This window comes from Sander lucioperca, chromosome 6 (assembly GCF_008315115.2).
Source record: "Sander lucioperca isolate FBNREF2018 chromosome 6, SLUC_FBN_1.2, whole genome shotgun sequence".
NCBI classification, from domain to species: Eukaryota; Metazoa; Chordata; class Actinopteri; order Perciformes; family Percidae; genus Sander; species Sander lucioperca.
In genome coordinates this window covers 8797769-8816205 of record NC_050178.1, presented here as the reverse complement: position 1 = coordinate 8816205, position 18437 = coordinate 8797769, and the positions used below count along the sequence as shown (strand labels likewise).

The 18437-nt window shown below is 38.1% G+C and overlaps 1 protein-coding gene across 1 annotated transcript in view; it reads right to left on the bottom strand.

Moving 5' to 3' along the window:
- The window catches only part of LOC116051389 (guanine nucleotide-binding protein G(s) subunit alpha-like), a 35588-nt gene that overhangs the window by 361 nt on the left and 16790 nt on the right, over positions 1-18437 (bottom strand). Inside the window, exons 6-13 of the mRNA XM_031301770.2 lie at positions 8608-8662; positions 6389-6462; positions 6024-6082; positions 5646-5766; positions 2124-2254; positions 1613-1680; positions 386-565; positions 1-199 (exon numbers count right to left, since the gene is read on the bottom strand). The exon at positions 1-199 is cut by the window's left edge and continues 361 nt beyond it. Of these exons, the coding sequence (XP_031157630.1) occupies positions 419-565; positions 1613-1680; positions 2124-2254; positions 5646-5766; positions 6024-6082; positions 6389-6462; positions 8608-8662 (655 nt within the window). The 3' untranslated portion in view covers positions 1-199; positions 386-418. The remainder of the gene's footprint in view (positions 200-385; positions 566-1612; positions 1681-2123; positions 2255-5645; positions 5767-6023; positions 6083-6388; positions 6463-8607; positions 8663-18437) is intronic.

Below are 18437 nucleotides of genomic sequence, written 5' to 3'. Positions count from 1 at the left end.
TGCGATATGAGACATTAAAACCTAAGGGCTCTGAATGTCTCATGCTGTAGTGTATGTGTGTGTGTGTGTACCTGGGAGTGTGTGTGTGTTAATATATCTGAGAGAGAGAAAGAGCTAAAAGAAGGGATAGCTTGCACTGAGGGATTCCAGTCTGTAAGTACAGCAGTCAGTCCTGGCTAATGTTGGTGTATCCTTTACTGTGTTTCCTTTTTTTAAACATAAAAAAAAGGTTTTCCACTGTTCTGTTTTTCTGAAGTCGTGTAATCGGGAGAAATAGGAGTTGTATCAGGATGGAGGGGAGGGCTCGGTTGTTTGGTGAAGTTGGTGGAAGTGGAGGGGCGTGATTGGCTAAGTGGCTGTGGGGACGGGTAGATAGGTAGGTTGGTAGGTAGATAAGTAGGCCGGACGCCGCTGCCCATCACAAGAGCTCGTACTGCCGTAGGTGCATCCTCTGTATGATGTCGCGACAGTCATTGAAGACGCGGCGGATGTTTTCTGTGTCGACGGCGCAGGTGAAATGGGGGTAACAGTAATGCCGTCCGTCCCCGCTGGCTGTGCTGATCCTCTGAAAAAGACACAAAAGTACAGACAAGTTAGTGGTGTAGATCAGTGGCTCCAAACCTTTTTATGTCTGATTCACCCCGACAGCCCTGTTAATTATATAAAAGTGAATACTGTTGCAATATTTTTTCTTACAATTCAACTGTTAATGTTTAAGTCCGTTTGATCAAGTTTACATTCCAAAACAAAAATCAAAAAAATTGATCAAAAGATTAAAATAGATGTCTGGTAGACAACATGTTTCATATACACTACCGGTCAAAAGTTTGGGGTCACTTAGAAATTTCCATTCCACTCCATTACAGACAGAATACCAGCTGAGATTAGTTGCATTGTTTTTTTAATCAGGGCAGCAGTTTTCAGATTACATTATGTGCTTATATAATTGAAAAAGGGTTCTCGACTGTTGCAGAAAGAAGTGGCTGATCTTTAATGCAATATCTACATTGCCCATTATCAACAACGATCCATTCAATGTTCCAAAGGCACATTCTGTTAACTAATCTGATATCATTTTAAAAGGCTAACTGAGAAAACGTTGGAGAACCCTTTTGCAATTATGTAAGCACATAATGTAATCTGAAAACTGATGCCCTGGTTAAAAAGAACAATGCAACTGATCTCAGCTGGTATTCTGTTTATAATGGAGTCGAATGGAAATTTCTAAGTGACCCCAAACTTTTGACCGGTAGTGTAGGTTTGGAAAAGCTGCTGACAGTAAACCTAACATCTTCATTTACTTCATCCACTCTGGTTTAAGTATTTTGCTGGTGAAACATCTTCCAACTCATCTTAACTGATGTAACAAAATTAAGGAGGAAATCTTTTTTTGAAAGAGTCAGACAGAGTGAAAATGGAATGAAGTGACACCACATAAACGTATAAATCAGCTGTAAAATAGCCATACTAGGACATAGAGAACACAGCATAAATGTGTCAGTTTAGGTTTTTTTCCTTGTGTTACATACACTGTTCTGTGAACAGGAAATATGAAACATACATGATGAAATTGATCAAATTCAAACTTGTAAAACATAAGCTTTGTACATACCAGAAACTCATCCCGAATGAAGTACTTTGCCCTTGTGACGCGGGGATCCTCACCTGGCTCTGGTATTGCTGTTGGAGAAGAAGAAATGAGTCACAATAAAGTCATTTTTGCACTGAGCCATTAAACACATCGCTCCTCCTGCTGAACAGGAGCTACAACTGGTAAAGCTGGCAATGATGATGATTACTTAATGAAACCTTGTGACCAACATTATTTGTCATGACTTTTTGTTTCTACAAAGGAAAAAAAAAAGTATTCTCTATATGTTAATCCTGCCCTTCATTTACATTAAGGGCAGATAGCTGATGTAATGTGCTATTATACTACACTTATTGGTTAACATACAGCTAAATGTTGTTTAATCCCGAGCATATTTCTAACTAGATTGTTGTATTTTGACTCAACGTGGCTCATCATCCACACTAAACCATTTCAATGTGTCTGCTACAACCACAGAAAAATGGATATGTTACGTATTGGACACCCACAGAAATCAGTGTCCAACTCTTACCATCATCAGGTGTGGTGTAGCGTGCAAACTCTGGGAAATACTCCTCAATTTTAGATTTCCCTGCCAAAACCTTCTCAGCGAGCAGGTCCTGTTTGTTCAGGAAGAGGATTACCGAAATGGTCCGTAGCCACCTGTGGAGGGAAATGAAGAACGAGTTCAGTGCCAGATTTCTTTGGACTTTCGTTTCAGTCACAAAATACATTACAGGACACTTGCTAGAGAGTCCCTGCTTTTCAAGTGGCATTATGTTTTAATAGGCTTTGAGTCGTAGAGAGAGCAGGATGCCCCCCCCCCCCAAATCTAGCCCCCCTAACTGTGGTAAATATTTTCATACATTTTTAACCCCACCTTTATCCCCAAAGATATATTCTTTTTTTAATATTCATGCGCAGTGACAAATAATATGTAGGTTAACACTGAATGAGTATTCTTGTATTAATTGTTATATGTGTATCGTTAGTCTTTTGCAGAACCAAACCTATGGAGGGTTGGTGGTATGTAACCAGAGGTGTATAAAGTACTAGAGACCCATACTTGAGTAAAAGTACAAGTGCTCTATCAAAAAAGTGACTTGAGTAGAAGTTGAAGTGCTCTTTAAGCACCCCACTTAAGTGGAAGTACTAAAGTATTCAACATTTTTTGTACTTAAGTATTGCAAGTAGTTTATTTTAAAATTTACTACTCAAGTACTAAAAGTACAAGTATTGTGTTATAAAGTTATTAAAGAAAGCAGTAACATTTTGAATATCATATTGTTGGAGTTCAACTTTTTACTTGGTATTAAGGTAGTCACAAGCTGTACATTGCTGGATATGAAGGAAGTTTCTGAAATAAACCCCAAAAGGTACATTAATGTCACAGCTGTTATAACTACTATTATCTGATATAACAGTGGGTTATTAATCACGTATTAACAAATACTGAAATAAAATGTGTGATGTAGTGGAAAGTTAGCAAGCTAGCAAAATACAGATAAACAGCTTCACATGACAGGGTGAAAACATTCAGTACTCATTTCAGACTGAAACAACTCAGGAATAGCTTAATCTGCTGCAACAATAGCTAAATAGAAAGAGTACAAACTTACATCGTCTCTGACTTCTGAACAGGCAACCGTAATGAAAAGAAACATGACGCGATCTCGGGGATTTACGTAACTTACGTAACTAACGTAACTAACGTAGCCGTAACTAACGTAGCCGTAACTACACACACTGTAACCTCCACAGTCTCCGTAGCGTGAGGAATTCACAACAGTAACGAGTAACGATGCAGCACATAAAAAAAATGTATCGGAGTAAAAGTATTAAACTCATCGAAAATATGTACTCAAGTACATATAAGTAGGAGAAAAAAATAATACTCCAGTAGAGTACAGATACAGCTTTTTAGTACTTAAGTACAGTAGTGAAGTAGTTCTACTTCGTCACTATACAGCTCTGTATGTAACACTTGTGCTTAATATAGTTGGTACCCCTAAAATCGCCCAGCCTGGCCCCCTTCATTTGAAATGGTCTAGAACCACCACTGAATAGCACTGAAGTGATACTGTGGTAATAAGGTGCACACTTAAACTGAACAGAAATAATCGGTGACCAAAGAAATAGACTTTTGAGGTCCATCTAAACAGAGTAAAATTAACAGCCATTAAAGGTCCCAGTTGTACAAGTTGAAGCGTGTGTGGCTTTATTCTTAAGACAACAAGGCATTTAATATTTATTTTTACAAACAAACAAAAAAAGTACAGAACTAAACATTGGTTCAAAAGACGTATAGAGAAAAAGATGGTATAAAAAGTAGGGCTGTCAGCGTTAACGCGTTAATCGCGATGCGATTAAGGGCTGACGCGATTAATTTTTTTTTTTTTAATCGCATGCCGGCATTTATTAATTTATTTTACACTTCACTCGGCTTTGCGTCGTGCCTAACAGGCTACTATTTTGACCCTTTGCAGCACCGTTACTTATCATCAAGCTGCCACTTCCTCGTAACACATCCTGCTGCTGCAGGCTGCAGGCATGGTGGAGAAAGACAGCAGCAATGAAATTCTGAATGGCGCTTTTTATTTTCCAAAACTCCCGGATGGCTCGTAGACAAGTCGAAAGCCATATGCACATTGTGTAAAGGTGGAGCGGGCAGCAGTGGTGGCCAGAGCGGGCAGCAGCAGCTGAGGCGGCCGGAGCGAGCAGCTGCAGCGGCCGGAGCAGGCAATCACGGGGGGACATCCTCAGCGGTGAAACGCGAACGGGGGCTGGAGTATAACCTAGCTAGGTGGAAAGCTAACGCTAGCCGGCCACCTGTTCCATCAATCCTGCTTGCAAGTGTCCGCTCATTAGACAAAAACTGGACTACATCCAACTTCAACAAAACTCCCAACGCGAGTTCAGAGACTGCTGTGTTTTTGTTGTTGTGGAAACAACAGTGTACCGGACTATGCAGCCTGTTACTCTGTCGCCGGGTAAGAGTGGAGATGGGCTGTGTTAACACGGACTTGTGCAGAAATGAGCTGCTCATTAACCGGTGATCACTGGACGTCAGTGAGTAATCAACATTATTTAGGAGTTACTAAACACTATATTGACTCTAGTAAGGACAGGGATTTTTAGTTTTTTAGTTAGGTACTTGGAGGAATTGTGCAATAATGACAGATTCACACATTTTTCTTTTGTTTACAGTAAATAAATAATTACAAATCTTAAAATCAAGTTCATAAAGTAACTTTCTTTGCATTCATTTGATTCCCAATCAAGATACACTGGTAAAAATTGCTTTTGATTGTTAATATGTACTTAAAAACTGTTCTGAAATGCAAAACAATAGAATTTTAATCATGTGATAAAATATGCGATTAATCGCGATTAACTATAGAACTTCAGCGATTAATCGCGATTAAAAAAATTAATCGTTTGACAGCCCTAATAAAAAGGTATAACACACTTATAGAAAGTGCCACAGTGCCACTCATCAACAGTATTTCAACCACAGTGTCAGACAGGAGAAACTGAACTGACATCTACTTGATAGAGCTGGGCAATATATCGACATTATATCAATATCGTGATATGAGACTAAATATCGTCTTAGATTTTCGATATCGTAATATTGTAATATGGCATAAGTGTTGTCTTTTCCTGGTTTTACAGGCTGCATTACAGTAAAGTGATGTAATTTTCTGAACTTACCAGACTGTTCTAGCTGTTCTATTATTTGCCTTTACCCACTTAGTCATTATATCCACATTACTGATGATTATTTATCAAAAATCTCATTGTGTAAATATTTTGTGAAAGCACCAATAGTCAACACTACAATATCGTTGCGGTATCGATATCGAGGTATTTGGTCAAAAATATTGTGATATTTGATTTTCTCTATATCGCCCAGCCCTACTACTTGGGTTTGTCGTTAACGATCATCAGTGTGGCAAAAAAAAATAACCATCACGCACATCATCAACACCCAACCAACAGTCATTCTGTCTCCATCCCTACTGTAGAAACTACTAGTTTCTACGATTCTCACCTGTTGTTCCATATGTTCTTGAAAAGGTTGAGGGCTTCCTGTAGTCTGTTGGTCTGATTGTCTTCTCTGATCACCATGTTGTAGCTGCTACTCGCCACCACAAAGATGATAGCTGTCACATCTGTGCCACACACACCAAAACACCATAGGCTATGATTAACACAACAAAGACGAGTAAAACTACCAAACACTCTCCTCACCTTTAGATTTAAATAAACACAGACACATGCATCTGGCAAAAACTAGAAAACAAATGGACACAAATTAATAATAATAAAAAAATAATCAGTCAATGACTGCTTGTCACTGATTATTTTTCAGTAATTCATGAATAATTTCATCCATACAATAAAGCAGTCCAAGCTACAAACGCTGTACCGTTAAAACACTGGATCCATTTTCGACGTTCATCCCTCTGACCGCCAACATCGAACATACTGTAAGACGGATGAAGTGAAAAGTTGAATTTGCATTGTAAAGAAAGTACTCTGAATACTGAATAAGGGATGTGAATCACATGACAACGATGTACAGTGAAGAGAAAAAAAGACCTTCACAATCAAATCAAAGTTAAACATTTCAGGAAAAACACATGAATTCATGAGGTTTAGTATTTACTCTTCCCATGTTTTTCTTGCAGAATAGGTGGTTTTTCTTTATAATCTGTGGATATATTTCAACTACTTCTTGTTTGACTGTTACTTTTTTCACGTGGCGATTAAGAAAACATTGTGGTAACTCACTGGAAATTGACTTTGTCTATTTGAAATCGTGTCTCGAAGATCCCAGATGTCAGTACTCTGCATCTCAACAGGTCCTGAAAAATAGCGGCGGAACAGAACAGCGTTAGATAGTTAAAGAAAATATAGAAAGAAAAAGGCTTTAAAAACATAGAAGATGTAGAAGAGGGACGTCAGGAAGGTAGACATAAGAGTGTCAAGAGAGGAGGATAACAAGGTATTAAAGACAGGATTATTAACAGGAAAAGAAAGAATATGGAGAAAATAAACTCATGGACAACAAGTAGTGTTATGATTTACAGATTAAACAAAACTATTCAACTTACACAGGGCTCCAGACAGACTCCAGAGTGTGCGACTGAATTTTACATCCAGTCGCACATGTGCGACCAGTAAATTTGCCCCCTTTTTTACACGTTAAATGTAGGAATTTCGGTACCTGAGAGCGCGTAAGCTCAAGCTTATCTGTCCTCTCTGAAAATTGACAGAGAGCGGAGCTCTGACACAAACACACACACTCGCACACACACGCATAGCTGCGGACGGTGCAAACTACGTCGGCTCTGCAGTTTTGTTGAAGTCACAGTGAGTCACGGAAATGCCGATAAAGTGGTTTCAAGTGTGGTTACAGTTTTTCAAAACTTCACGCCGACAGCACTTGCTAATATCATATTATCCAATATGATATTAATGGAGAGCCGAAAGCGGTCGCGATGCTGTTGACGTTACACTTCCTAAGCAGGCACAACAGTGGTTTCTGTGCCCTGGTGAATGACTGACAGGCTGAGGTTGTAAGGCAAGGCAACTTTATTTCTACAGCACCTTTCAGCAACAAGGCAATTGAAAGTCCTTTACATGAAACATTAAAGAGCAATTCAAAACGGTCATGAAAATAAAAAAGAATATACAAATACAAGAATAAAAGTTACAGTGAGTAAGAAATGAATAATTATTCAATTTAATAGGTTGTAGGGATGGGTTTGGGAGGAGGAGGATTTTGTTTAATAAAATAACATAATGTTCTAAGTACATAGGATAAATAGGTTTGACAATAATTTTTACAACTGAAATAATTGTTTTGTAATTATAGAGGGAAAGTACCAAAAAAAAGGTACCGTTGGGTAACGGAACCGAATTTCAGGTATCTGTACCAATATTGGTTCAGTAGTAGCCTAAACAATGCATGTTTAATTTTAAGTTGAATTCATTGTAATTGTAGACTAGAGCTGGTATGTATATGTATATGTATATGTATATATATATATATATATATATATATATATATATATATATATATATATTTGAAACAGCACATTGTAATTTCTGCATCTATTATCAAAGTATTTATTAGTAATACAGTGGAAATTAGTAGAAATGTGGATATTTGGTTAGCATGTTGATTTACGGTGCGTGCCCCAAATTTTCTGGTTGTGCCCCTAAAATTTTCAGTTGGGGGCCACTGTGCTCCTAGTGAAAAAATTAGTCTGGAGCCCTGAGACCGTTCATCTACCGTATAAAGAAAGCAGACTTTAAATGTCAGATAACAGTGAAAATGGCCTAATTTCCCAGCTTTGTATAACCATTATTCGTTTTATGATCTACACCTGTGTAGGCCTGTAACAATTATTACATAATTGTCTAATTATTTTACATAATCGCCATTTCTTTGTTTAACTGCAATTAATTGCTAACATTAGCCTTAAGGGGTATAACTGTTGATGGTAACAGTCATTTTTATGTTCATTTAAGAAAATAAATACGATGTTTTATGATAATAAACAGACGTGGTTTACTTCATAGGCTGTGTACTTGTGTTATTACATTATTTGGGTCACATTACAGTGATATAACCAAAATGTGTATCCTGGGATTCATTCAAAACGTATTTTTGTTTTAAAAAGTAAGACATAACACATAAATTATTTTTAAATTTTACTAACAAAGACAATTATATTGTTAATCGCAATTAATTCTGAGACAATTAATTGTTCAGTCAAATTTGGAATTGTTACAGCTCTACACCCATGGTCTTCGTGGTTGTGTCATGTCAAATTGCCTTGATAAATTAATAAATGATTAATCGATTCTAAAAATTAGTTAAAAAAAAGTCTAATTTTCTGTCAATCTACAAAACAATTAATTGACTAATTGTTTTAGCACTATAGAGCACAGATGCAGGCAGAGTGCTTCAATATAACATATTGGTGTGTTGAACATCTCACCTGATCAGTGGGTGTGTAGTCATTCTGCCTGACCACATCGACCCGGTCTAAGAAGCTGCGAAAAGAACGGAGAAATACAGCCGGTTAGATCTTAGCTGCTCTGCTGCAGACAAATAATAACAATACAATAATACTATAAAATAGTATATACATATACATACTAACAGAGTAAAACAGGTCAACATTTCAACCGGCCAAATGCAGCTTGCATTTACATACATACATTTATGTTGTGGATGCAACCACACTAGACATTTTATACACACACACACACACACACACACACACACACACACACACACACACACACACACAAAAGTACATTAGTGGGAGCAAGAGAAAGATGGAGGACGGCGGTCCCTGAGCAGCCACCAGGCGGCGTGTGTTTTAATTCACACGGACATCAGAAGCAGCCGGTCTGAGTCACCCGCAGCCGTTTGCTCTGTCAGACCAGAGGAGCTTCATCAATGGAGCTGCTGTAGTAATACTTCCACAGGAGGAGAGGTGTGTGTTTGTATGTGCACATCGGGGTGTGTGTGTGTGTGTGTGTGTGTGTGTGTGTGTGTGTGTGGGAAGGCAGGCCAACGGTGAGATCAGATTTGCAGAGCTCCTACCCAAATGAATGTTAATTGTTCCAATGAACTGGCCTACATAACTACTGCGTTTCAAGGTGTGCGTTAGCTGCCCTAAAGCTTTCATAATGACTGTATCAGGGTCACCTAACGGGGGTGTCTGCTGCAACAAGTCAGGACTCAAAACAGGCTCAAAGAAAGAAACTTTTATATGAGCATCTGTCAAGGAAACAGCATTTCTCTCATGTCATCCCGGGATGAAGAAGTGAGTCTTTGTTAAAGTCTTTGTTAAACCAACTGACTCAACATTCCTCCTCATGTCCAACATGTTAGACGAGCAGACTGAGTTTGCTGGATTATGTTACAGGATATACACGAATACAGACAAAAAAGCCAGTTTTTAACATCCCCGCAGTCCTGACAGTACTTTCAGATGTACAGAAGAAACATTGTGTAGGAAGAAGAACAGGAATTGCTCCGCTCCGATAGTGGAAAGAGGAGTGGGCTGAACTCGGGCGAATGCTGCTACACTCTGAGGAATTTGGTGATTATCTTTAAGCTAAAGTGGCAACTATCGTATGAAGGGTGAAGCAACTACATGTTAGCAGCGAAGGGAATCATCTAGAGAAGCACTTAAACGGCAGATTTTAGAAGTCAAATATATATATATATATATATATATATATATATATATATATATATATAGTCCTATCATTAATGGTCTCCTGTTAAAGATTTGTAAACATTTACAGAGAAAGCTCCTGCAAAGACCCTGAATTCAATTTGGTCATGTCTTACACAGGCCCACAACTATTGCAATATGAAGACCAATACAATTCCTTTCTGAGACCACACATTTTCAAAAAACATTAAGACACAGAACATTAAAACATTAACAACAAAGTAAAACAACAAACGTGTTATTGATAGGTAAACTACCTGCCTGACTGCGTTTTCAATTCCATCATGATCAAAAGTGCCATCTCAAGTCAGTTTTGGGGATAAACAGGAACATAAATTACAGTAGACCAAGCCATGGTGGAAACATGATTGAGTTACATTTTATTTATTTGCTTTACCTATTTAACAATTTCATAATTTCAGTTAATTTACCAACCACTGTTTAAGTCATACTCTTTATAAAGATTACTTGCAATGACATAGAAAAGCAGAAAAAAAATATTTTTTGCTTCACAACACTATTATTTTTTTCAGAATTGCCTCTAATCTTTGTTGTATTTCCTTGTGATATTACTACATATCTAACATTTTCGACGGGCCTCTAAAAATGATTTCAAATTAAAAAAAGGTGAAAAGGTAAAACACTTTCTGGTAAACGGATCAAAACAAGTAGATATAACAGTAGCAATGCAATTGTAAGTAATACATTGCTTTATTTTTAATGCAAGGTTTCCGGCAGTTTATTATAGCCGAGGTGCACCGCCGCAACTGATATACAGAGTGCCTCTACTAATGTCAGAAAATAATTTAACTTTACATTTTTATGAAATATAATATTAAGCTTCAGGGTCACAAAGCGGAGGCGCTCACTTGCACCAAAAAAGGAAAAATATTGTAATAATAATAATAATAATAATGACTGAAGTGATTGTTTACGTGCCAATAACTAAACTGACAAGACAAGATACATCAGGGCAACGCTTACCAACTCCATCCATTTCCAAAAAAAAAAAAAAAAAAACACAAACTAACTTTTTTAGTTGGCTGCTAACAGACAAACATACTTATTTCCCACCCTGTTTGATTTCTGCACGGCTGTCTGTGTGACTGATCGTCTGCCCACCGTTCTTACAACTAGAAAGGCAAGACGCTTAATGGTAGCTGCCTCTCAGGGCAAAGGTATGTAACCCCCTCTGAGATAACTAGGAATGTGGCAGGCAGGGGTGAAATGTGACAGGAGGGCTGCAGGTAACACACAGAGGAACAGGGGGCTGGGTCTGCGGACGTTACAGTACAGGACAGAGATGGACAGACAAAGGGAAAAGACACTGAGTCAGGAAGAAGAGAGCCGTATGAGGCTGAAAGAGAAACAGAAGAGGACAAACAGTTTGAGGAACAAAGATATGCCCATGTGCATATCTCTACACAAATGCACACCGACACAGATATTCATATACAACACATTCACACACAACATGGCTGCGACCGACATCTGCAGAGGCCAAACTCTTGTTTATCTACAGCTCCGGTCTGAGGCGGCTACACGCCCAGGACAAACACACTGCTCAGTTTTTAGCAGTCCTCCCTATTAATAGGAGAAGTGCCAATAATAACCGTGCCTAGTAAGTTGAACTAAAAAATAGTGTCTGCCCCAGTAACAGAGAGGTCTGCTGTGTTATGAATAACCTTTCAGGGTTATTCTGGGGTGGCAGACAGGCTGACTTAAACTCTGGAAATATACACAGGACTCTTGTCTGGTGAGTGAAAATAACCCAGCACAAGAAAAGATAAAGTACCTTTTTATAACTTTTTACTCCTTTTTTTAATTTTGGCATCATTTTTGCTGGTCTGCAGGTAATACAATCGTCTGCAGGTAATACAATCGCAGGTAGTACAATCGCAATGGACACATTTTTATATACAAAAAAAAAGAATTAGAATATAATTATTTTATTGGTGTTTAAACATAAACAACCATGGACACTTTTCTTTTCTCACCAGTTTAGACTTAACTCAAAATTCTGACTTAACAATTTCCGAAAAAATAAAAAGGCTACAAAAAATGTAATTTTACAACTTTCTTCTTTCTTTATTTATGTAAAGTCTAAAGCTTCTTCTGAAAATATTCACACTACTTCCACAAACAGCAAAAATTTTTTATTATATCCCCTTCACAAACTTGAAAATTAAAAGAGGAATTTATGTACTGAAACAAGTCACCTCAATAACAGCATTAGGTTGTAAATAAATATGGGATTTTTTTCCGTGGCAATAATTCCCCAACAATCAAATATCAATCTGAGATCTTTCCATGTTGAAGGACATAACAGGCTACAGTATCAACAGCAGCGTACAACAAAGCTGATAACCCCTATCCTATAATGTATTCATCTGGTTAAAGTGGCAGTATTAGGACAAAGGATTACCCTGGTTATTAGTATACATCTTCAGCTCTACACGGGGATTAGGCTACTCTGAGCCGCACAACAGGGTTGACACGTCTGGCCTCCACACAAACAGCTGGACTGGAAAATATGCTGAGTTAGGGATCCTTAATTTGCTTGGATAAAAAAACATCATACGCTTTATAAATAAGATAACATGAGCATGTTTAAGAGGAATGTTTCAAGTTACTGACTGTTTAATTTAATATTCACTTCACGTGAACATATAAAAGCTTTTGGCAATGTCATTTATTTAAAAACACGGCATTTATCATTAAACAAAAAATTAATTGGAATAACAATATTTAGTTCAAATGTGTCCTTTAGGGTTTAATGTGACACACACACACACGTTTGATTTACTATCTTTGTGAGGACCCGTCATTGACATAATGTATTCCCTAGCCCCTTACCCTAACCATCACAACTAAATGCCTAACCTTAACCCTTACCCTCACCCTAACCTAATTCTAACCCTAATCCTAAAACCAAGTCTTAACCCTCAAACAGCCCTTTAACCTTGTGGGGTCCAGCATTTTGGGCCCCACAAGGCTGTGCAGACCCCACAAGTTTACTGTATACCCCAGTTTTTGGACCCCACAAATATAGTAAAACAAACACACAAACACACACACACACACACACACACACACACACACACACACACTCCCTAAAAGTGCCTCTTTCTACATCTGCCAAAATCCATTTATGTCTCCCAGATTTTCAAAAGTTCAACAAGCAAATTATTCTTATGTTCACATCATCTTCTTTTAAAAGAACACTAAAATCATCTCAAACAAAGGCTTGCTCATCAACAAAGAAAACAAAAAGAGAACCCAGTCAAATTTGGCTAAGAAGCTCAGCATAAAAAGTGCAATTGTTCATGTTACATAAAGAAAACTAAGTAACAGGTAAGAGGATTAAAAAATAGAAAAGGAAAGTATAGAATGTCCTTAGATACATCTGTGATGAGTCACTATTAAATCCAAAATAGTTTAATTCATTTATTTCATATAGCCCTTACCCTTGTTAAGACCATGAGCCCACATGTAAAAGGTAAAAGGAAACGTGTAACTAAATGCCCTAAAAAGAGTAGCTTTTACTAAATCTTTCTCAACAAGAAGTTCATTAAACTGTGCCATTATCATTCCATATCCATCCAAATTCCAGTTTAAGCACTGCAAACAGTGACTTTAAAAACACTTGAATCCGTCTTTTCAGGATACTGAAATCAGACTCTGCACAAGAGAAAACTGAAGCTTCACAAGCCTCAGAATCACTACGTCAGAAAAGTCAGAAAATGGTCTTGGCGCTTTCTCAAGAAGGGAAAAGATCGTGCACGGCCCGCCAAGCGGAACGATTCGAGGGGCTTTACTGCTTCTTTGTACGTTAACGCTTCACAATGAGAGCCGACCAAACCAAAAGCTTCACCAGCCGATCCTTAATCACACACACACACACACACACACACACACACACACACACACACAAAGAGAAGGAAAGAAAAGAGAGAGAAGGCTGTGTCTGACATTACAGCGCTGCTCCAAAAATAGCTCCCTGGCACCCTGGCCTCCAGCTTGGTTGTCATGGCGACAGAACCACAGGCGCTATAAATAGACAATCGGCTCCAAATCTTGTGCTGACTGGAGTGAGGCCAGAAAGAGGGAGAGACAGACAGGGAGAGAAGAGAAGAAGAAAGAACAAATGACAGATAGAAGAGAAAAAGAAAGAATGATTGGGGGAGAGAAACAGAGCGAGCAACAAAGAGATACAGAGAGAAATGCAGAGGAGGAAGAAGTGCAAGAAAGAAAGAAAAAAGGAACAAAGAACAAAAAGAACAAATTAAAGAAGTTAAGAAAAGAAGGGAAAAAATGAACAAAGAATCAAGGACAAACACAAAAAGATACAGAAACCAAAAAGAAAAAACAGGTTAATCAAGTCAAGAATCGATCGAAAAAAGAAGAAAAAATGACAAATTGAAAATGTAAGAATTAACAAAAAAAAAAGACAAGACGGAGAGAAATTCTGAGAGAAAAAACACTGAATGAAACAGACAAAAAGACAAAAAATAAGGGAAAAACATAAGACCCGACAGAACAGCTAAATGAAAGAGAAAATAAAGAAAAATAGGCAAATAGTGTTTGAAAAAGAGACAAATACAGTAAGAAGAGAAAGGAGTAAAACTAATACTGGGAACACTGGCACATTGAGAGCGGCACAATCACTGAACACACACACAGCATTCAGAAAATCACAATACAGTGAGATTGCAGCAGCAGTTTCTCTGAAACATCTTGCTCGCCTTAAACACTTCAAAATGTACCTGACTTATGCTACACACACCAGCACAACGACAGCACGTCTGCTGCTTCAAACCATTTCAGAATCACACCACGCTAAAGTTATGACACTACAACCCCCCAAAAAACTGTTTGTCTTTGCCCATCCCGCATTCTCCCCTCTCTCTCTTTCTTCCCCTCACTCACTCCATACATCCTCGCGATGAGTCAGAGACTCAATCCGAGGCATTTTCTGTCCCTGCAGAAACACAACTACACTTCACAGAAAGAGAGAAAGAGGGGGGAGGAAGGAGAAGCGAGAGAAGTGAAGGGAGAAAGAATAGGGAGGATGCCAGAGAAGTAAATCAGGGGGGGACTCTGGCACATTATCGCTGGGACGAGATTTCAGAGAATCGACGGATAATAAACACCGGCTAGTATCACAGCAAGGCGACACATAACACAAACAGACTCAGATACTGAATGTATGGGGACGTTCAGTCACGTTCCTCCTCTCGTACTACACAAGATACACAAGTCTCAGTTTTCTCTAAACATCTGGTTAGGGAGAGTTCTGCCAAATATATTCATACCATATATGAATCTATTTTTTCTGATAAAGTTGGTTCGAAGCCTTTAATAAAATCTTGGCGTAAGGCCTAAAAATTACAATCAAGAAAATCCACAGCTCGTTTTTCCCAAAGCTGGGTTTATAATAAGAGTAAGACAAGTATCCATATAACTGACAACTAATGGTTATTTGTATTATTAAATAATCATTTACTCTCAAATTCTCACAATTGAGAAGCTGGAACCAATACATTTTTGGCATTTTTGTTTGTCAACCCTACTATTAATAAATTGTAGGGTTGGGAAAAAAGTATACCAATATACTGTATATTGTACTGTTTGTGATACGAAATAAAATTTGTTGTAAAATTATTGAATATAGCTGCTTTAAGTCTTAATAAAGCAAAGCAAAGTAAGGCTGACTAGGTAGGACATCCCACTAAAATCCACACCTGCTACAAAGCCATTAAACAGGCTAGTGAAGCTACCAACTCATGACAAAAAGTCATATAATCAATAATATATAATATATATAATCAAATGAAACAATACATTGCTCTGTCATATAAGTTGCACATTAAAGAAATATACAATGTGTCACTGTTCACTGCATATTTAAGAACATATCACAGGCAGACAGTTCAAAAAGGCAAAAAAAGATATCATACCAGGCTCATGTCTACAGTAAACATGAAGCTACAGCCAGCGGCTGGTTAGCATAGCTTTAGCATGAAGACCGGAAACAGGCTCTTGACTAAATCTGCCTCCCAGCCTACCCATCTACCTCTAAAAGCTCACAGATTTTCACATTACATTAGTTTATTTAATTCTTACAAAAAACAAAATGTGGTTTTGGTATTGCGAGAGGTTATGTGCCAGACTAGATTTTGGCCAGACACTGTAACTTCCTGAAGCCTCTGCTGGTTGCCCGGCAACCTCACAGTGACAACAATAGTCCAGGGACTGAGGTACTGTTTTGCATTTGTGCTTGAAAAAATTACTTAAACAATTAAAGCAGCCATATTATGCTCATTTTCAGGTTCATAATTGTATTTTAAGGTTGTACCAGAATAGGTTTACATGGTTTAATTTTCAAAAAACACCATATTTGTGTTGTACTGCACCGCTCTCTCTCACTGCTGCAGATCCTCTTTTCAGCTGGTCTCTGTTTTAGCTACAGAGTGAGACCTCTTTTCTTCTTCTGTACTATCTTTGATTGCACTGCACATGCCCAGTAGCTCAGATGTAGATCATGTCAGCTAGCTAGCTCCATAGACAGTAAAAGAAAGGCTGTTTCTACAACTTTGCTCAGTTACAAGGCAGGATTAGCTGGGAGACTTCTAAATGAGGGCGCACATGTAAGTAGTTCTTTTGTAGATTATGGTGAACTTGTGTGTGTTGTAGCAGTGCTTTGCTATTGAGAACGAGGTAGCATGCTAGCGTTAGCATGCTAGCGTTAGAGCTAATGGTTGCGGTTAGCCTGCTTGTTTCGGCTTGTGACGTCACAAGCCGTGCTGATTTTGAACAGCTCACCCAGAGACTGAAGGCAGGACACATTCAGAAACCGTATCTCACTCTAAACAGCATGGGTGGATTTTTTTCAAAGTTTGTATGTGTGTGGAAGCACCAGAGACACAACATAACACCCCAAATCCCAGAAAAAGTGATTTTTTCATAATATGGGCACTTTAATCAATTACCAATATTTGCCAATTACATAATACAATATAACATCTTTAGGATGAAAAACATATATACAATTGTATTTGTATATAATTATAATTAATTATACTATTAAATATACAATCATTATACAATTATATAAAATCACATTTGTCAACCAGGTCAGAATTCATGCTAAATATGTAATAACCAATTATGCTATTATAATCCTGATTATGCCAACTACGGCAGTAGTAGTAGTCATTTTAAAATAGGTATTTAGTAGTGCATGTATTCAATGAATGAAAAATGAGTATTAATCAATTGTCTAAACATTAAAAATACAAAAAGCAAAGATTCTAAGTCTTTAATTTACAGTTTACGTGTAAATGTTTTTAATTTTTTCAATTATGCATGGCTCCTTGAAAAGAAACTATTTTCTTCTTAGGATCTCAGTAGTGATTTATGATCAGGGGAAAAAGACAGAATATTTTAGGATAAGTTTGCAACTCTATGATTTCAGAATGGATAAAACAACAGAAACCTGACAAACAGGCCTCCTCCTCTGAGACTAAACAAACCCCTTCGCCTCTGTCCTGTTAGGGGACACAGTCATGCTGTTTGGACTTTATATGTGAATTGTCTACAGTCAACAGAACACAACACATCCTCATGTAATCAAGGAGAACAACATCCTAGCAAATAAAGTGTGTGACCATACAAGGTGTCAGGAAGTGTTGATAGAAAACAACAATAACACATCATAAAGGAGCATGACGAAGCAGAAACACAGCCAGGGAAGCTTCAGTGACTTCCTTCTCATCAGACAGACAACAAAGCATGACCGGCCCGTCAACTTCTTCTTCCCTTTTATTTTTATCATGACATGAATCGGATGATATAATTCAGTGTTGTTTTATTTAAAGAGGCGGGGGTGGATGGGGTGGCCCTGACGTTTCCCGCGCCGTCTACGGTTGACATTTTCATTTAACGCTAACAACCTTCATCAACAACATTGAAGTTGTCTCTCTCCTAACACACTCACTCATTATTTCTTCTTCTGCAGCCTGCCTGGGTTAAAAATAGCTCTCCCCTCTCTCTTTCTCTGCTTCTCCGTTTACATAAGCACACAGAGGGGGGAGGGGAGCACTTCCGGTCTGGCCACCCAGCTCAGCATCTGATCCATAACACTGGGGCTGCTGGGTGTGGGAGAGAGGAGAGGAGAGGAGAGGAGAGGAGAGGAGAGATCCCGCAATGCAGGGAAGCCCTCTCTTTCTCTATTTCAATACATCGCAATCCTTTTTTCAATCTCTGTTTGCTCGCAATTCTCTCTGTCCACAATCACATTTCCTCATAATTTTACCTGTACTGTCTGCACTGACCCCCCCCACCTCCCGACATAAAACCTAAAGTACCACACACATAAGTGACAAAACACCTGTGGCCATGCGTGCAGTTAAAGTGTACTTTATACTACAACTCCGCTACATTTTTAGAGGGAAGTATTCTACTTTTTATTCCACTACTATTATTTGAGAGCTGGAGCTACCAGTAAGTTTTCAACTAACTAGTTAGCAGCAGGTTCACCAAAGAATGATTTCACATTCCACAATGATTTCTCA